General features: G+C 36.1%; 1 protein-coding gene across 10 annotated transcripts in view; it reads right to left on the bottom strand.

Moving 5' to 3' along the window:
- Nucleotides 1-22,015, bottom strand: part of RALYL (RALY RNA binding protein like) — a 685,749-nt gene that overhangs the window by 26,674 nt on the left and 637,060 nt on the right. For 8 of the 10 annotated variants that reach the window (XM_027580147.2, XM_027580090.2, XM_027580099.1 and 5 more), the window contains 2 exons: nt 19,734-19,847; nt 5,241-5,413 (listed from right to left, as the gene is read on the bottom strand). In XM_027580147.2, coding sequence (XP_027435948.1) covers nt 5,241-5,413; nt 19,734-19,847 — 287 coding nt within the window. The remainder of the gene's footprint in view (nt 1-5,240; nt 5,414-19,733; nt 19,848-22,015) is intronic. The other 2 variants (XM_027580081.1, XM_027580131.1) reach the window with 2 other exon arrangements.

Raw genomic sequence — 22,015 nt, 5'->3', positions numbered from 1 at the left:
CTCAAATTCTTTATAATTCATTCAAATGTTTCGTTTGTCTATAGTTTCCTTTGTGAATTGATGGTTTAGCTCTGCAGTTTCAAACCTCAGCCTGATAAAAGTACAGATTTCTGGGCTCTTACCCAGATAATCTATATCAACATTTTCAGCAGCACCTTAGGTATTTGGATGTAAGTCAACCAAGAACTTTGCTTTGGAAAACAACGAATAGCCTCTCTAAGGGCCTTTAACATATCTGACAGCTTTGTAATATCCTAGGGTGTACCCAGAAGCCTTCTCTCATACACCTGGTAGAGTTCATTTGCCCTTTTGAATTAGCAGGGTACTAAGCCCTTACTTTTCTATAATATTTCCCATTATGGCATTGAATACTTTTATTTTGGATCATGTTATTTTATATAAAAGGTGGTAACAACTTTGGTGGATATGAAAAAAAAATAAAAGAGCCTGAAAGGTATAAATGTCTTATTTGTGAAGTTTTAGTCATTTTATAAAAAAAAGTCTATCTATCTATCATCTGTCTATCCATCCATCCACCTGTCCACCCACCCACCTACCTACCTATCATATAAAGTATCTAATGTATTTTGGATATTAAATATATTTTTTATAAAATGGTCTGGGAACAATGAAGGCTGATTTGAATATTCTTTTCTCAAGCTTAGCACATACTGTCACTTTAATTTGGCATCCTTTGAGATAAAGTTCCAATCTTACTTCTGCCAGGAGCCTTTCTGGACCATCCTATCTATGTGTGATTCCCCATTTGTAAACTGTATCTTCATATGGTTCTTAAAATACTGCTTTTTTTTTTTTAATCTGTAGCCTTTATCCTCAGTCGGTTTATATCCTTCTTGAGGGAAAACATAGGATTTTCCTTCTTTATTTCCATAGCTAAAACCTCAGTGCCATTCATTAGTGTTCAATCAATAAATATTTGCTAATGGATTTATTCAGAAATAGGAGTAAGGTAGTGGTGTGCTAGTGCATGTATAGTTCATTAATACAGAGTTCAATTTTAAATAAACTCCAGTCTTAATTCCTATGCATTAATGAAATATGTAGGCATAGATAATTGTAGAATCACAGGTTTTTAGCTTCAGCTGGCTGCTTATAAATTACCAGGTGCATGTCTATTATTTTTTACATGAGGAAATCAGTGTTCTTTAGGACACTAAGCTACCTGAAAAAAGGAATCATTTACTTAAACATTTCATTTCATACAAAAACAATGGTTTTAGTTATCTTTGCTTTTTTTGATAGCACATGGTAGCATCACAGAATAGGTACCCAAATGTCAGCTGAATGGATTGCTTCATGGAAATCAGTTTCACTAACCGGATATTTAGAACTAGACAATGAATGGACAGCTTGTGCCTTCAGCTTCTCACATGCTCCACAAGGGGTACCATCACCTACAGCTGTCCCATTAGCTCATTTTGTTGGATCTCTCTTGCTTCAGATACAATTCTTGTTTCCTGTGCATTCCAGATTTTCTTTGAGCACCTGCCTGAGCATGTGGATTCTAGCTCTTCTTTCTGACTCCTACTGCATGTGTTAAAAACCTACTTATATTGTATCCTTCCTGAATCTGTAATCATATCTGCCTTTCTAAAAGAGAAGATTTATGCTTTTACTTTTCTTTTTCAGGAACCACGGATGATCTGGTTCATGTGGTCTGGAAAGGAGAAAACAGGGGGCACCAGATAGAGGAATTTTCTCTTGGCCGGTCACTAGGAGGTACTCCTCAGTCTCCATTTAGATTGCTCAACCTCATTCATTGTTCTCCAAGTCTTAGAAACAAAGTGAGATACTAGATATAGGGTTTAATTCTTCAGTACCCTAAGCCCCCAGTTATAACACAAGGGTTGAGGGAGAAAACCCAAGCATCTCCAGCAACAGTAATGCTGATCAGTTACTGCTGATCAGTGTGTTTAGAGTATAAACCAAGCACCATGGTTTGGATTTATTCCGTTGGTTGCATGACCAATCCTTGCTCCTTCAGATGTAGTACTCCTGGAACAGACTCACTTGGAGTAAAGATCAAACAGAATGCATTTTAGAAATTTCTGATCTAACCTTACTATTTTTCAGATAAGGAAGCTGAGACTCAGAGAAGTTATTTGTTTTAAGGTGATTCAATTGGATTGGATAGTGACAGATCTGGGACTAACACTGGCCATGCAGTCTCTTTCATGGCAGCTGACTTTTGGTAACTGTCTTATTCTTTTACTTCCTCTTTTACTTTTATCTGATATTTGGAGTGATTTCATGCCCATGTAGATGACCAGTCTTGCAGCTGAGCCTCAAAGTTCCTTGAATTCTTCATATGCAGTGACTTTTGCTCTAACCCCACTTCCATCACCGCCTCCTATGGATCTTCTTATCACTTAACTGTCACATGTCTGAAATATCTCAATCTCTAAGTACAGCCTTCACTTTTCTCATATGCATTTCATTTTCCCTCCCTTTAAATGCATTGACAGCCCCCTCCTGTGTTCCCCTCTTCCCCACTCAGGTTCAACTGCATGATTCATCTAGTTAGCCAGTCTTTACTAATGTCCTCAATGCTCTTTATTTGTTGTTTTTCTTTGCGCTTATCTGACAAAAATCCAACTGAGTGTGTTGGCTTTCTCCATGCTTCTACCAGGGCTGACACAAACCAATGGAGAACACCCCACAGCTGGGCTGATTGATGCCTCTACAACAGTGGTTCTCAAGGTGTGGTCCCCAGACAGGTGGTCCCAGACTCAGAGACTCTTGGAATGAAATACAACAATCTGTATTTTAACAAGTTCTCCAGGTAATCCTGATAGACTCTAAAGTTCGAAAAATACTACTTATTAAATCTTTGTCTTTAACCTCAATTGGCAATTAACACTAGCTGTCAATCTTTGTATGTTTTCTAAATTAGTGATCCTCTATGTTTTACATACTAGCTTCTTTAAATCTCCATTCTCCTCCAATCTGTGGTCCTGCCTGTCTCTTCTCACTCTCCAGAGATGATCACCCTCTGACTTATATAGTTTGTGCTTGAACCCCCTTAAACACCTGCCACCAAATCCTCAGACTTATTGCAGTTAGTTGCAGTGGTAGAGTGTTCCTGTTCATGTTGAGGGCCAGCCCCACACACCTGCTCTAGATTCCTTTCTCTTCAGCATTGGGAACTTTCTCCCTTTCTCTTTATCAAGTTCTCTCTCTCCACTGGCATCTTCCACCTGACCGCATCACAATTTACATTCATACACTTGGGGATTTTGATTTTAAGTGTCATAAAAAGCACTCTAGGATTTTAAGCAAGGGAGTAACATTATCTGATGTACATAGTTTGTGACGATTTTTATCTTTCTTGTGTGGAGAATGGGTTGCATGAGCTGAACCAAGAAAATCAGTCTGGCTGTAGTGGAGATGTAACTAGCTTTGGGTTATGATTTTGAAGTAGAATTAATAGGGGAGGGTGGAGAGAATCAAAGGTAATCCTAGTCTTCTTGGTTTTAAGAACTGTGTGGATAATGAAGTTGTTTATCAGAATGAGAAAGACTGGGAAAGGATAAGATAACTGGAAAAAAAACAATAATGTTTTGGTCATGTTGAATTTCAATTGTTTATTGGAGGAGATCTATGAAGAGACAGGCATCTAAATACATGAGTCTAGAATTCCAGGGAGAGATCAGGAATACAAATTTAGAGTTAGGAATTTTTTGGCCTATAGGTGACATTTAAAGCTCTGTTATTGAATGAAGTCATCCTGGAAAAAGTGTGTAGAAAGAAGGTAGCCTATGACAAAGCCCTGGGCTACTCTAATATTTAAAATGGGAGTATGGAGTCAAAGTTTCTAACACAGGAAAATGGGAATGAGCAATTGGTATGTTAGGAGAATTTCTCAGAATTCTCCTAATCAATTCTTAGCCAAATTCTTCAGAGAAGTAAATGAAAATAAGAACAGAGAGGTAACCATTGGAAATGGCAACACAGGGGGCTCCAGAGGCCCTGGCAAAAGCACTCACAATAGAATGGTAAAAACAGAAGTCTGATTAGAATGGGCTGAGGAAATTAAGTTACTGAATTGGTCTGGCCTGAGAAAAAGCTGAAAGATCTGTTAGTCCTTCATTCTAGTCCCTGCTTAATAGATTCCTGAAATCAAAAACCATTCTAAAAAGTGACTTAAGTCCTTCAAGCTGATGCTGACTTTTGGAGAAATAAGGGTGGTTATTAAAGACTCTAAAGACTCTGAAAAGTTTACAAGAAGGTCCCATACAATTTAAACAGAACTAGAATGTTAAAAATCAATATAGAGCTTCCTAAATGAAACGATTGATAGGGTAGTTACCATATCAAAACAACAACCACCATGACAAAATTAGTTAACTAACAATAGGTATTATAACAAATTGGAATCTGATATTACCTGGGATAAGTCAAGTTTCATATGATCAGTTCATAGATATTTGAGAGTTGGCAACATGTGCACACATACACACACATACTCACACTTGCCGCCCTCTCATCATTTTTATTAGTCAATCCCTTTAAGATAGTATGTTTAATTTCATGGATGATAAAATATGAGAAATCGCATCCTCATCAGCATATATTTATGAAGTCCCTAGTGTACATACATAGGAAAGGACATTAGATATGAGCACTATGATTACAACAACACTGGGGAAATAAAACATATAAGGAATCAAGTCTTGGCTAAATCCCCAACTCATAAAAATTATTAAGCAGCACATGTTCTGAAGATGGTACTGGCCATATATCAAGGGTCATCTTAGTCTGCAGACTATAGAAATAACTGTTGGCCATACAACTAATAAAGATAATTATCACCAGTGAATGACACTATTTAATAAGAGAGGGAGCCATGTATTTTCCATTAGATGGTCGTTTGTTGCGAGAATATTATATCCACGTACAGTTCACATATAATTTCTCAAATGCAAGATTCCTTTCGTGATGGAGCATTTGGGAAAGAGAATCTTTCATTTCACTTTAACCATAACTAATCTCATAAATAATATTTCAATTGTCCGTTCATTTACTCTGTCATATTTTAAGTTAACATGAATGTATTGAGCACTTATTATGTGCAAAGCACTATACTGATGTTGCCTTAAATATATGCATGTAAGAATGAAATACGCCCCAAATATTAAATCTTTATTTTAGAATGAATGAGTTGCTGACATGCTGGTGCTATTACCAAGGGGTGTGAACACCAAATGTTTAGTTCCTACCAGCTCATGACCCCCATCTTCATCGAAGTCCTCCTCTATCCCATCAGTCATCTCTTCTCCATCCGCATCTGGCCCTCCTTCAGCAGGCTCCTCTGTAGAGTGATCTGCATTCTCTGACACACATTCATCTTGGATCAGCTCTATACTCTCTTCCAATTGCTTCTTCTGAGCTTCTGGGGGGGAGAAAGCAAATGACTACTACCTTGGGTTGCTCATGAGCCATTTGGATAAACCATGACAAAACAGTCTATGAAAGGGTAAACTCTGTGTGAGGAAGATAAGGTAATATTATGTTCCAGTTGAATTTATTCAGTCATGTAAATTATGTACCTATACCTATGTGTATTTTCATTTCAGTATACTTACTTTTAAATGGAATTATCAAAAATTAGGAAGTCCAGATGGTACTTGTATATAAAGAAATAAAGATTTACATAAAGAGATGGCTCTTCCTGGCTATATATATTCTTTTTTAATAAGAATATTCTCTCTGAGGAAAAAATACAGCAAAAACAAAGGGGAAAAAATCAAATAAAACATAGAACTTGTTCACTAAAGGAGGGAAGATAAAGAAATTTCATTGACAAGTTCAAATCTAAGTGAAAAAGACAAAAATTCACTGAGGAAAAAAAGTACAAAAGTACATGCGTTGTCTTTCAGACAACTGTGAACAATACTCTGACATTTTAGAGTCTAAATTCTCTTGGCAGATGTGGTTAACTGCAATGGTTAAGAATAAAATTCTGGTGTTAGATTTACTAGCTTTGTGATGCAAAGCCAAAATGGTTAACCCTCCTTGTGCTTCAGTTTTCTCATCCATACAATTAGGATTACTACTTCTTAATTTCCAGAGTTTGGAAATAGTAAATCAATGAGTTTAGTACAGTTATTTGCAAATAATAAGTGCTCAACAAATGAAGCTACATTCTACATTAATAGAATACCCTCTAATTACCAGGGTGTGCACGTTCCATTTACAGAAATTCGCCCAGATGGGATTTATGCTGACAACATAATAATTATTTCCCTAGCGGCTGGTTTTCATTTCTTGTGAAAATATCAAGAAGCATTGGGTACTGAATAAACAAGATCATTTAATGTACCTCCTTCTCTAACTTATTCCTATGTATACGTGGTTCTTTCAAAAGCCTTGTGGTTTTCACTCATTTTGATTATGGTTATTTTACCAGACAATTATCCCATTATTTGATTTGAGTTTTAAGAGATGCTACATCTTAAGCTTATTTATTTATATTTTATGGCAATAAAGACTGTTTATAGAGCCAAATAAATTGAGGCATATTCATTCCTAGTCTTTTTCATAATGTGAGTTAAAAAGAAAGTAAGCATTGGTATACATATATTCTGACTCAGCACAAATCTTTTCAGACACAACTAACTTGTAAATCAATAAACTGATAAAAATGATGTATAAATAAGCAGGTATCCTCTTCTATAAGTTGTTTAAAATTTTAATAACAGTTACTCATATAAATACATGTGTTCTTGTATTTTAATTCTTCAAGTACTAAAGTTTATGCGTTGAGAATCAGGCAGAAGGGTAGGATTGTGCCTTGGCCCTGCTGTCAGAGGACAGGATTCTAGGTCAGCTTAGCTACTTACCAGTGGAATCATGCACAGTGGACTTGAGTCTGTTTTGGCCACTTGGTCAGGTCATTGGAACATAGTAGGTCAACCTTCCCTCATCTATATAAAAGCTTTCATAAAAATACCTACCTCTGGGGTTGCTGTAGGATTAACAGAGCTTATATTTGGGAAATGCTTTGCACACTATGAAGGGGGACTACATAAATGTGTAACTCTTACATACAAAAAAGGAGACTGCATGCTCCTCATTGTGAATATGTCAAGATAACAGCACCAGTAAGCACGGGATGAGAGGCTTGGGCAGATCAGGGAATAACAGTGAAAAACTTGTGGGGCTGAGGCTCCATTCCAGAGGAGGAGAAGAGCTGGTATGGGTCCAAAAAGGCTAAAAGTAATTACTACAGGTGTCTTAAAATGACAAAACCTAGGCTCTTTTTCTTCACGTTTACTTCCTACATGTAGACACAGACTACATTCTGTGATGCTTTTCTATCAACTTGTTAGTTTCCCTTTTCTCCATAGAACAACATAACTAATGTTGTGATGATGTAAATTTTGCTTTTAAAGCTATACTCTTTATCTGAGTGTCAGACACACTGAGTGATTGTCCTGATGAAAGCAAGTAGCATAAATTCCCTTTTCTCTGATGTCTACATTACTTTTAGCTTAGAAATTCCTATGAAGATTCTAAAGTGATTATTGTCAAACTTAACCAAAAGGGTTTAATCTGGAGAAGATGACCCAAGTATCTGGATTAAAAGGAAGGCAAATCAGAAAAAAATAAAATAAAAAATAAATACAATTAAAAGGAAGGCAAAACAGGCAAATGATACAGACCAAACACATGCTGAACTTAACTGCTACTGAAAATTGCTAGGTTTTATTCATCTCGCCTTCCTTCCACGTATCGGTGTCCTTTACAGTTCTTGACCTTTAACCTACCTACACACCTCTGGCCAGCACCAACTGAGGGAAAGCTGTGATGGGCAGACGCGTTTGAGCACTGAAGTTTTGAATCTTCTGATGTTAATCACACCCCATGCTTTACCCTACAGTCTTTACTACCACTGATGCCTTGGGCAGCACAATGTATCCGGCAAGGGAACTCTGGTTTCAACTCTTCCATCTTTGTCCTAAGAGTGACTTTTGTATTTATCACCTGGTCCCTCCCATTTTGCCACTCTATGTCACTATGCTACTTGTTAGAAATACCATTGCTTGGAATGCCTGGGTAGCTCAGTTGGTTAAAGCATCTGCCTTCAGGTCAGGTCATGATCGCAGGGTCCTGGGATTGAGCCCCGAGTAGGACTCCCTGCTCAGTGGGGAGCCTGCTTCTCCCTCTCCCTCTGCCTGCCCCTCCCCTTCTTGTGCCCTCTCTCTCTCAAATAAACAAATAAAATCTTTTAAAAAATACCATTGTTCTCACCACCTGGTTCTGGTATTTCAAGAATGAGAAAGGAATGGACGTTTGGGATTGAACGGTTATTACCCTATACAGTGAAAAATGTCTTGAATCTTACAACTTTTCCTAAAGCCAGGCTTTCTCAATTTTAGGTCATTATATTTATTTTTTCGTTATAATACATAACTGTACTTTTGCTTAGGACTAATATTATTTGGAAATTTATTTGGTCTGACATATACATTTCTTCTCTAATGATTTCAGAAATATTTGTTCTCTGGGAACCCTTACTTTTTGATGTTGAAAGTAGTATTCTGTTTTTTTTTCTCCTCTGGAAAATCTTTGACCAAAGAAGCATGGAAGATTTTCAGAGAACCCATGTAGGATCAGAACTTAAAAGATGAGTAGCCCTCATTTGACTTTGTGTATCAATTTGTTGCAATTATGCTTGAAATCCAAGCTGACTCTCCTGATCCTCCTACTTGGCTGGGATTCCTTCTCTCCTGATCAACCAAAGCCCAGATCAAATGCTGTTCTTATTGTTAGTCTACTATATCCTTTTCTCTGGTGTTTACGTTTCCTTAATATTTGAGCTATCGTCTCAAAAGGTCACTGTCACAAAGGGGATAATATAGATGCTAATATTTTGTAAAGTGGAAAGTACAATACACATCAGTTATCAAGAAATTTTTGATTTGCTCTGTACCCCTTACCAAGTGCTTATACATAGAAGAGATAATATAAGCTATTAGAAAGGATACAGGATTTGAGATCCATAATTCTGTTAATTACTACTCCTATTAACTATGGCTTTCTTCTCTAAAAGATGAGCATGAAAATAACATCCTTCAGAGAGTTGCTGTGTACTTCAAGGAGGAAAAAGAGGTGAATGTGTTTCCTAAAGTGTAAAGGCCACACAAACATGTTATCATAACAGGCTCAAAAATAGTTCTTGAGTTGAATTTATATTGATTATTTGATTGCTACAGACAGTTTATGTCAAAATCATTCATCACTACTGACCATTAAGAGTCATACATTACAAAGACAATTTTGGCTTCATTTCTGTTTAGATAGGCATAGTGTTTTAATTTATTCTCTGCTCTTGTGTGTGTGTGTGTGTCTGTGTGTGTGTGTGTGTGTGTGTGTGTGTTATATAACATACATGGAACTCCTCTGACAGCCTATTTCAAAGGCAAGAGTGTATTAGAGTTCAATGCAAAAAAACCTAGGACTTATCCTCATTCATCCATTCATTAACTTGAAAGCTAAATGTGTGGAAGACATTATTTGGTCTGAGAAAAAAAAAAACAACCTTTAATTACAATGGTAATCAATTAATAGCAGTTTAACAGAAATACAACCAACCTGTGCTTTGGTAATATGTAGTCATCATAGATTTTTGTCATTACCTCAGTGAGAAATGTTATAATCACTAAACAATGATAGGTTCCAGGAATAAAATCACACATGAAAGCACATTTTGTTTATTAAACTGTTGGTTCACAGTTTAACAAGCAGTTTTGATCCAGCAATTATTTTGTTGAAATACAAACAAAGCAACTTGTTCTATTTTTTATGAATAATTAACTAGTTTTACTTCTACTAGAAGTGAGTAATATGTTTTAGTTTACTCCTTACTTTATAACATTCTCTTTATCTGCATAATTCTTTTTCTAGTTATAGCTTTTCCTTTTTATTGTGAGTGTTGAATGTATATGTGGTCTGTATGTGTGTGCATACATATTTATGTCTCTACTACTAATGTTCTTTGTGGCAGAAACATTTTATTCATCTTTGTAGCCCTGATGGCTAACTCAGAGCCTTATACACAAATGAAATATTTGCTGAATATATTCATGAATTGTTGTGGAACTAAAAAATGGACATAAATGTCTGGGTGTCAAATTCTTTTCAGAGAGTCAAAGTGATTGTTGAAATTGGCATCATGGTAGCAAAAATATGAAGCCACAGAGGTTAAAAGAAATATCCTTGCCACATTTTGCATGAGAGCCCCATACCACTAAGTCAAAGTAAAATGTGGGGTCTGAGAGTTTCTTAGAATATGGTTTGTTTTCAAATGGATAAGTCTTTAGGAGAAAAATAAAGTGTAAAGTCTGCAAGGGCTTCCAGGGGGAAGGCTGTTTGGAGTCTCTGTTGTTTTCTTTAAGTCAGAGTGACGGGTGACCACAGCATTTCTTTTGTGGGCGAAGTGAGTTTTAGTTTTTTTTTTTTTTAAGAATGGATTAGGAACCAAAGCTAGCAGCTTATGCCTAAAAGATATCTCTAATATTACATAAATTATGGATTTCAACAGAAAAAAAGATTTATTATGGCTCCAAGTTAGTGAGTGCTTACAAAGCGCTGACCATGCAACATTCATTACCTATAGGCCTTGAAACTTCCTGCAGGGGAGGCTTCTTTATCATTTTACAGATGGAGATATAGGTGCTCATGATCGCACAAACAGTAAGTGCAAGAATCAGAATTCTTGCTTAAGGTTTTCTGACTCCATAGCCTGGACTGTTTCTTAATATTTCTCTAGGAGAAAGGCCTAATATGATAGAGCTTTGACTCTCTTCAGTAACCAGACAATTTTAAATTAAAGAATGAAGAAGTCTGTTTAGTTAGGGGCACAGGCTCCAACTAAATAATGGCTGTCAAAGGGAAAGAAGTGCAAGTGTTAGGTAGGTGCTTCTGTTTATGGGAAAATGCCTCAGGCTTTAGAAAGCCATGAAAGAAAATAATTTGATATTAAATTTCAACCCTCCTATTCAAAAGTTTTTTTTTGCACATCACATTTCTATTTCAAAAGCTATATGTAATTGAGAAAACAAGTTAGAATTATTGGGATTTATGCTCAAAGCATTTTTATTAAATTCAGTTTGCTGCATAGCTATTATCATTAATATAACTTTGAAAATTGGTTGAGTTGGCAATTAAGTTTTTTGACAGGCTGGCTTAATTGCTAGCTAATTGCTAACTAAATTGTACTTAGCAGATGGTTGGAAAGAATGTTGATACAAAACAGTCACATTATTCATTAGAGCCAAGCAAGTACCCTGGAACTATTGTTTTTGCATACCAGTATAAGTCATATTTTTAAAAAAATTCTACATTACAACACAGTATATAATATGGATTTAACTCAATGATTCCAATAAAGGCTATTTAAAGAGATGCAACTTATTATGGATGGTAATACTAATAATGTCATAAATGAGCATCAGGAAAGCTACATAGGAGGATTGCTTTCCAGTTAAAATGTCAGTTACTTAAATACATTCCTGGAGTTGTTCTCATGGAGTACCCTGGATTGTTGAGGTCACCACAAATTCAATATAAATGATTTTAAAAATTACAGAGATACTGTGTTTATTTAAACCTCACAATAATTTTAAGGGATAGATATTAATCCCCCCCAATTTTATAAATTTCATAAGGACCTTTCCAAATATCATACAACTAGTAAGTTTTGGGACTAAATCTCTAATAGGATTGAGCCTAGTTCTGTTTGATTCTTAAGCCTGGGGCCTTAGGTGTTTTGCTAGTGTAGATCTATTTGCCACAAGGAAGATGAATTAAGGAGGAAGCAAACTAGAAGTGGGGAGACCAACCACCAGGTGAGGATTTGGAGGATGAAAATGTTCTAACTGATTTGTGGTGATGGCTGCACTGCTCGGTAAAATTACTAAGAAGTCATTGAATTGCACTCTTGGGATGGGTAAGTTTCATGCTATGTAAAATATACCTCAATAAAGTTGTTAAAAAATAAGATGAGTGCATCAGAGCAAGTGAGAGATGGTGAGGGTTTGGGTACATGCAATAGTATTGGGAAAATAGAAGGGATGGAGTAAAAAGATGCTGAGGTAAGGTTTTGCAACACTGGCTGTAGAAGGAATAGATGTTCAGTTTGGCAATTTGATTGACAGGATTTATGTAGTTGTGATGTAAACAGAGACAGGGCACAGACAGTAGAGTATATGAGATAAGAAAGTGAGGAGAAAGATTTCAATTTTGAAAGATGGTGATTGAGTTATTACCAAGGACCTTAATGTACCTCTCAGCTTGACCAAATTTTGACAGGCTTCTTCCTAGCTAAAGCAGCTCCTGACCTCTTTCTTTTTTCTTAGAGCCTTAACTTTAGAAAACTTGTGATTGTAAATTCTTTCTATGCTCCTTTGAGATGTAAATCTTTTACAACCTGTTTTCTTAAGCCTAGAAACCATCCCTTTGAAATGTAATCATCAAGAAAGATAGTCTCTGTGGGAGAGTAGAAGCTTATCTTCCATAACAGTCAATCAGCAAACACAGATGGCCCAATACTGACAAGCCTCCATACTAATGTCCTCTAATACTTTTCCATTAGCTTAGCATTTAAAAATGATCCTGCCTTTTGTTTCAGTAGAGTTCAATTTCCATCCCATATTGTACTAGTCGTGACCCCTATTGCAATAGTCTAGAATAAAGTCTTCCTTGCCATTTTTAGTAATTGTTCAGTGCAATTTTTCTTTTACAACTATCCTAGGGATAACCATAAGAAGGTCTCCATCCATTAAGCAGAAGGAAAAGCTTTGATCCAGTTGCTAAACACCACTCACTCTCTTTTCATCCCTTTAAATTTAGCTTCTTTAAGACATTTAATTTTTGTAGTCAAATATTTCCACAAGACTTGTTATGAAAAAGAGCACTCTTCCATTCCTACCTGCTCACCATTTTCAGTTCCTTAAAGGCTTTCCACTCAGCTCATTCTTTTAAATATATGCCCTCATATTTCTAAATAACATGTTTATGTTGCTATTTCTTAATCAATTTCATGCTCTGTCTGTTGATATCATACTTAGAAAGCTGAGGATTGAGTTCTCTGTCATACAGTCCCCACTTACCCCATCACTCTAGGGAGTTACAATATAAATTGGATTAGATCAATTTTCTGTTTTTAAATAATTTTAAGTATGTAAATGCTTTGTGCAGCTAAGCTATTAGTATATAATAAATAATTTTTCTTTCCTGAACAATGCTATTTTCTTTGATGTTAAAAACTGCCTTAGGTTTTTTTTTTTTTTTAATTTACTTCCCTATGTACTTCTATGTACTTGAGCAAACTTTAACTAGATGTGTAAATCTCATTTCGACTAATTCACTTCCCCACCCTTTAGCCATTCGATCAATTTCATCTTGAAAAAGTCTCTTCCAGAGCTTTTGAGTAGTTCTGATTCGGATTTATTTCTTTCTGGGCCCCTTGCACAGCTCATGCCAGAATCCCCTTTACCACCATCATGAGGATTCCCCTTGCTCTTACCTTTGGGTTTCCCTGCCTTGGGAGAGCCATGTTTCCCCTATCTTGGTTTACCTCCTTGTTTTGGTGAAGTACCTCCTTCAGTACTTTTCAGAGAAAGAATGAATTGGAGGTACACTTCTTGATATTTATATATCTGAAAATGTCCTTAATCTACCCTTACATTTAAGAGTGGGTACGAGGTACAGAATTGTAGCTTGTAAATGATCTTCCCTCAGAATTTTTAGGGCATGTTTTCATTGCCTTCTACGTTTCACTGTGGCAGCTGAGAAGCCCATTGGTATTCTGATTCCTGGTCTTTACATGGAAACTGTTTTCTCTCTTTTCTTGTCTCTCTGAAGTTGGTAGGACTAACCTCTTTGTCCTCATGTGTTCTGAAATATCACAATGAGATGCTTCGATGTGCACCTATTTTCATGTGTTGTTTCAGGCACTCGGCATATTCTTTCAATCTGATTAACTATGCTCTTCAGTTTTCTTTTTTTCTAAAAAAATGTTTTTGGTGATCTATCCTCTTTCTCTCTGAAACCCTGTTATTCAGATATTCATCCAGTGATTTTCATATCAATATCCTCTTATTTCCTTATCTATTTTTTTCTATATTTTCTGGGAGAGTTTAATTTTGTCTTCCAGTCCTGTATTGAGTTATTTATTTGTGCTATCACATGTTAATCTCTAAAAGCTCTTTTCTCTGTCTTCTGAATATTCAAGTTTTAGTTTCATGTTCTTATTTCATGAATACAATATCTTCCTTCTTTCTGAGTGTATTAATCGGTGTCTTTTTTTTCTTTTTAAAATTTTATTCTTCTGCACAATCTGTCTCCTCCAAACTTTTTCTTTTTCTTTCGTTTTCTGATATCTCCTTTTATATTAAGTGTTTTCTATTACTGAGTGATGCTTGTCCATTCATATTACCAGTGGGGTATTAAAATATCAATGGGCAGCTTTGTAAGCACAGGGATATTGTTTTTGCAGGATGACCTGGTTGACCATTTCCTTGGGTGGCACTTATGCCAGCATCTTAAATCTTTCCTTTCATATTCCCAATGAAAACTTCTAGTGTCTTGCCAGTTGTCTGGCAGCTGAGGGGAAGGAGAATGCTTGGAATTTCTACAGTAATTGTGTAAACTTTCACTTCTCTCCTTAATGTTTCTTAATGTTTAACGGCACTTAAATTTGTTGTTTACCAGCTCTGAGATCTGCTGTTGTAGCTTTTCTGTAGGAAACTTCATCAGCTTTCTAGTGGGTCAGGGATAGTTAGGAATGGTGATGTAGGAATTTGACTCCTCAACAGACTTGCAACCATTTATAACTTCTTTTCCAGAAGAATATGTCTTTAATTTTGGGCCTTTTGGTATTTCTGCAGTTAAAATTGGACCCAGATTTCTGGGATATGCTAAGTCAGGTGCATTTCTCCATCTGCTGTCTAGCTTCTAAAATTCTGTTCCCATTCTCTTTATGCCTAGAGGTTTTCATTTTTAAAATCCTATCATTTTAATGCAGTTTCAGGAGACAGCAGAGCTCAATTCATGTATTTAATCCAATATCTGTAACCAGAAACATCACCAACTTAATCCAGAGTGCAAATGCTAGCAGCAAGGTATTCAGAACAGAAATAGTCACGTTATAGGTGGCAGAAATAGTTATGTTATAGGGAGCACATTATAGGTGCTCCAGATCATATCTGGAGCAATGTTTTCCATTCTGAGTACCTCAGTATATGGTTGACAAACTACAGAATGACCAGAGAAGAGAGACGACAATGGTTCAAGATGCAAAACCAAATTACATGAGAAGCAGCTGAAAAAATTATTGATATTTATCTAGAGAAAAGAAGGCTTCAAAGACGCTGTGACAAAAATTTGAATGCCGCTAAGTTGAACATCTATGGGCCAATTATGTTGACTCTCCGCTCACAGGTTGGGGGTGAAATATTATAGCTCTTTTTAAATATTTAATTGGCTGTTACATTCACAATGGATGAGACATTAGTTTGGTTTCAGGGGACATAAAATGGATGACCAAACCAAGTGAAAACAAAAGACCTTTTGGTTTGGTGACTTATAAGGAGAACCTATCATAGGCATCTGAGATACAAACGTAAACAGAGACCAACCAAGTAAATAACATTCATGTGTGAACTGGCTAAATAAAAATCTTAGCAAACTGAAAAGAGTATGCCATGCATAAAATGATAGCAAGGTTGAAAGCTTACAACTTTTCAAAAGCAGTTATGTATTTTGATATTTATTTGTAATATTATAATTCTTGGACATTATTTTTTTAAATTCTGTATCTTTTACCAAACATATTGGGGGGGATGAATTTATCTTATGGGATCTGGTTTGTGACCTCTCCAATGCTTAGGTTAAACTTTGGCTATTATCATTAGACTTGTCCAAGCAGGACTGGATGGCCATGTATCAGGCACACCACTGAAAATAAAATTGAATTAAATCATGTCTACTTGCCTTTTCACATCAGACAGAGACTTTATGCCTGAAGTTTGATTTTTTTAAAAAATGTAGTTGCCTGTATTAGTTGTGCCCGTTGTATGATACCCAGTTTCTAGTTTTCCTTCTTGCCTCTTTTACCCTTTTTGGTCATTTAACATCGCTGTGTAAACCACATGTAAATTGTGCCATTTCTATATGGCCATTTATATGTGGCTCTTTTAAAAGAATCATCCAGGAATGAGGCACAACTGTAGACTACATTGACATAAGTATTACTTGTTGTTTTTAATAATCTACATACACTATATCCCAAAGTTGTGTTTATTGAATTATTCAAGGAAAAAAATAATATATGCATTGTGGATTTATGCTAACTGTAATATTAAAAGTCGGGATAGTATGTTTGAGGTCATAATCCATTCCTCTAGTTTACATTTGAGGGGTTGAGACCTAGAGAAGTTAAATGAGTTGCCAGGTTGTGCCTGGTACATAGTACTTGGTATTGGGGAGTTAGAGAAGGAAGAGAAGACATGACCTTATGCTCAGGCAGTTGACAATCTCAAAGAGACAAGACACCATACAAGTATCTATTAGAAGCAATTGAAGGTATAGAGAATCCCAAATCAAGTAGTTATACTTCATTACAATTATTCCTTATAGCTTTGAAATTCACTACAAACAAAAAAGAAAAAAAATGATAGTATGAAACTTGAATACTGGACAATCTCCATGTTGTGTAGTTTCCCCAACTTTGGTTTGTGATCTTCCATCTCCTTCCTGCCAGTACTTTATGTTGGAAAATTTCATTATCAAATAACTAAGACTGGGAATGAGAGATGTATAGAAGAGTAATAATGAAGAGTAAATGTTAGTTAGCTATGAAATAATTAGCTTAGCAACCAAATAAGCATTAAAATGAGTGCTCCCTTAAATTTAGTAAGGAAATATTGGGTATTTTTAAAGAATTTTATTATATTTCTCTCCACTTTCTATAATCTAGTCTTGACTCTTTCCTTACAACCCTGATTTCTTTTCATAAAGAAAATCTAGAAGGTAATCATCTTATCTCCATAAATACGAATATTGTTCAGGAGACAATTACTAAGTGAATGAAATTACGAATTATTCCATTTTCTTCTTAACATGTTAAAGTAAGAAAGACATAAATATCAAAAGACTAAGCCTATCATTTTAAAAATAACTCTCTCATGACTGGGAAAGTTTAAACATGTACAAAAATAAGATGACAGCCTTTCATGAAAAGAAAACGCAAGCTTTGAATTTTGGCGTTACATTTATAGATGATCTTCCAAGAAGATATGTGAAAGGTATTATTCATTGCAGGAGACTGGAAGGTATAATATGATAGAATAAGGATCACATTTTTCTCTTTGAGGTGATTTATATTTAAATGAGTTCTCCATAATCCTTTAAACTGAAGTGCAAATTAGTTATCAAAGTCCTTTGCTGTAAGGGTTGTTTTATATAATAACGAATTTCACAGAAGTTCCTCAAAGGGAAATATTGATTTAGGCGACATCACAGAATATTTCAGTTACAGCCACATTTTAGATTAGTGCCATAGACAGCATATAAAAAACTTTCTAAAATCTAAATTTCTCTATTAAGAAGTGTAGGCAGTGTTTTTGTTGTCTTTAAATAAATAAATACCCAGCAGTGTGATTTTTGGATCATATGGTAGTTCTATTTTTAATCTTTTGAGGACCCTCCCTCTGTTTTCCCTAGTGGAAAGTTACAATCCCACCAACAGTGCACCAGGGTTCCCTTTTTTCCATATCCACACCAGCACTTGTTGTTTCTGGTCTTTTTGATACTAGCCATTCTGACAAGTGTGAGGTGATATTTTACCTGGTGGTTTTGATTTGCATTTCCCTGGTGATTAGTGATGGCTGAGCCTCTTTTCATGTCCCTGATGGGCATCTCTCTATGTCTTCTTTAGAAAAATGTCTACTCCAATCCTTTGCCCATATCTTTTCTCAGTAAAAAATATGTTGATAGTAGAAATTTTTAATACAATGATTGTTTTATCTACTCTTTCTCATCCACATTAGTGAGACTCTGCCACCCATGTGCTAGGTATATAGCTCATGTTTTTTAAAAAAATGGGTTGTGTGAAAATAGTAGGAAATGTTCATTTGCCTATATATGCTTGTGTTACTACCAATGCCAAACAGCTCCAATTATTGAGCCTTTACTCTGTGCTAATTACTGTACTATATAAGTTACATATGATACTTTGTTTCTCACAATGTGAGGTAGGGATTACTATCTTTATTTTATAAATGAGAAACAGGAGGCTAAGTCAGCGGTGCGTGAGAATCTGAACCAGAGTTTATTTCTTTCATTCACTATCCTATACCACCAACTTACATCTGCCTTCTTTTCATCTTTGAGTCCTAGCTCATCACCAGGAGGTAAAAGCTCTAGTCCTCACCCAGTGATACAGTGAACACATAGGCAGGTTCGTCTTTGCTGTGTAGCTCACGGACCCCAGGATCCCAACCAGTTCTCATCAGTTAAGAGTAACCCAGGGGGCCTCAGTCAGTGAAATCCTGGGACCAGGTCCTGGGTGCAACCTGAGATTGAAATCATAAATGGGAAGTGCACTGGATTCACTCGCAAGACTGTGGTTTGGGACCCAGGTCTATCACTCACTAGTCAAGCGACTATGGAAAAATCAATCTACCTCCTTGAACCTTTGTGTTTTCATCTGTGCAATGAGGAGGCTGGATTTGATCAATGGCTTTCAAAACTGTATTTTTTAAAAAGTGAAGTTCTTTTTTTTTTCCCCCTGAGATCAAGAGTTGGACGCTTAACTGACTGAGCCGCCCAGGTGCCCCTGAAAAGTGAAGCTCTTTTAGCAAATGAAGTCGTATGTTGAAACCCAGTAATAAAATAGATACACAGGTAGAGCAAGGGCAGGTCTGGAAGAGGCACGAGTTCATCTACTACCTCCTGGGCCTCCTTCTAACCCTCATCCTATATCCAGGGAGCCTCTGAGGCATGTGAGGCCTTGCAGAACATGATTTTCAAACTGTGTACTCGCTCAGCTCTAACTTTATCCCAGTTCTCATATTCTATGATTTAAAAAACATCTGTAGCCACTTGATGAGGGCATTAGAATTGTATTAGAAGAGAAATAGGGTCAAGGATGATAGTTCAAAGGAGAAAGGGCACTAAGTTGTAAAAGATATAATCAAATGACTTGGCTGGGGGTGGCCAGGGACATACTCTTGATGTGCAGGACCCTGAAACTGGGTACTGGTTTTACAGGACTGGAGCAATGTAGAGGCTGGGCTTTATAATCCTCGTTTCTGAAATCTGTTGTATTTCTGCGGTTAGTTTATTTAAATATATAATATTATTTTAGTCTGACAGTGATATTCCACTAATTGATTTTATTTTCTTAAAGGATTCTTGATATTGAGCTATTAACTTTTAATTATGATACAACTGTGATTATTACCATCAAAATACTTTTCCTTGTTTAAAAATATGAAGTTTAGACAAATTGGTTCATGTTCTCTGATGAGTAAAAGTTCAGATTGCATGGTTGCAACTCTTGGCTTAGAGACATTCTTCATGTGTCTGTATTAACCTGTCAAATTCGGCCAGCGTCCCCCCGGGCCCTGCGCTGTCCCTGTGATTGACACCGTTTCACCCGTTTAACCGTGACATGTCTGTGGCCACTGATCCTTTTCACTTACCTGCCTCCGCCTTCTGCTGCTTCTCAATTTTCTCCAGGCGCCCTAGCAAGGAGTCAATTTTCGTTTTGATCTGGGTTAATTCTTTCTTGATTGTCTGTAACTCATCTGATTTCACTGGAAAGGGGAAAAAGGAAAGAAAGCAACAGAATGTCAAATGTACCATTACTCAGGTAGAACACAACTCACAGACACCCCGTGTTTTCTCAAGACGGTGTCAAGTCACATAGGACACTTTTCAATCTTATCAGCTTTTCGTTACTTCCACTGATCCTAGAATATTGGAAGACATTGGCAATTACAGTGATTTTCAGTGACGTAAGCATTTGATACTAAATCTTTTCACTGAAAGTTACACAAAGGGATGGAGTAATCTGGAAACATCTTATCAAATAACTAAATGATACGAAACTCAGTTTTGGCAAGTAGTAGAGCTAATCTGCACTGTAAAATGGATTCAGACTGAAGAATGATAAAATCATTGACAAATATGTTAATACTACTTTGAGGTCGATGTTGTAATACATATTTCAGGAGTCAATGATATTTGTAATCTAGTCCCCTGGTGTTTTATTGAAACCAGGATATAATGTTTATCCTCTGAAGAAATGTCTTAGATGCTAGAGAACTCTTAACAGAATTCTTGCTACTTCACCTACTCTTTAAAAAAAATGAAGCAATGGGTTGTACGTGTCCCTAAAACCCGCGGGGCCGGAGGGAAGAAAATTCACTTAAGTTCCCACTGGTATTTTCTACAGTAGTGGTTCTCATTCCAGGTTTTTGATATTTAGCATGGTTTCAAAGAAAAGCAAGTGGGGATGAACACAAGACTGGAAACTTTTCATTTTGCCAAGTAAGGATGTTAAAAACAACAACAAACATCCTACTATCAACAATAATAATTATTTTATAAAGAACAGGCTTAAGAAAAGGACAATCTCCTATTTAAAGGGAAGTCCTTTAAATGAAATATATTTGTTTATGAAAAATTCACTGCACTGTTGCTATTTTCTCATGTTTTGAGAATGATTGGGAAATCTGCCATGAACCCACAATAATGAGAGATCGAAGATTTCAAAGCTATCATTACAGAAAATCTGCATCTGCCTAGGAGCTTTCAGTAAGTGGGGTTTTGGGTGTCCATGCCTCAGCAGAGACGCTTCAAGATCGGGGGGCACAGAGCTTGATGTCAGCCTATTAATCCTCTGTTACTTTTGCTTCAAGTTTGTGATGATCTCAGCTTGGTTATTCCCCAGAAATTTTGGAAGAAATTGAGCATTTAGCTTGGTTCTTTAGTCTTCAGGAAATTTTTTTTATAAATAATAAAAACTAAATGCGATCGATGTTTGCTTGGAATAGAGCTATATTTCAGCTACGATATGTGATATAATATAGATGATAACATATGCATCAATTTACATTAATTGCTCAAAGGAAGCACATATTTCTTTCCAGTATAAAAATGAGAAAACGTTTTTTATTATAAAACCAGAAATTTCTTTTACAAAAAGCAGATTTTTATTTATGATGCAAAGTCGCTTGCAAAATAAAAACTGCAAGAATCCAGGACCCTGTGGTGTGTTCTTATGAAGAACCAAACTGAAAGTAGAACACAGTTTAAAACAGAGAATTGCTTCTAATGTCAATTATTTCAGGGACATCAAAGTGCCGTTGTGGAACTGCAGTGAAATTTGAAAAACATCATCTGTCACAATTGCAAATTGATTCCACTTTGAAGAATTATTTTCATTTCCTTTGATGGAAGCACGTCATGTAGTTTTACTTAAACCTATCAAATTTAATAGAAAATATTTTATCTTAGAACATTAGATTTCAATGCATGAGAAATGGGACCGTGGCTGGAAACTAATAGAATACATGTCTTAGTAAGTAGAGCCACTCCTCGCCCAGGAATGCAGTTGACTAATTTTGTCTTTATCTTGTTTAAAAAAAGAAACAAAAACCCCACCAATACCCCATTTTATAGAAACTACATTACAAACCACTAGAAATCTGAGCTCACCACATAGGAACTTAACATGTATCCAGGATGTCAAGGTTGGCTTTAAGTCTAGACTCATGTCTAGCACTGTAGGAACACCTTTTACAATCTGAGTCAGACTCTTATAAAGTTTGGGTTTAATTAGTTAGTGGTATTTAAGCTTAGAGACAATAAGGATCTGATCTGCACAAGTTCTGTCTGCTCTTTCCTGCCTCTACCAGGAAATTCTGAACCCGTCTCCAGCCACGGTCCCATTTCTTGTGCATTGAAATCTAATGTTCCA

The sequence above is a fragment of the Zalophus californianus genome, chromosome 4 (genome assembly GCF_009762305.2).
Source record: "Zalophus californianus isolate mZalCal1 chromosome 4, mZalCal1.pri.v2, whole genome shotgun sequence".
Lineage (NCBI taxonomy): Eukaryota > Metazoa > Chordata > Mammalia > Carnivora > Otariidae > Zalophus > Zalophus californianus.
This window is presented reverse-complemented; position numbering and strand designations above follow the sequence as displayed.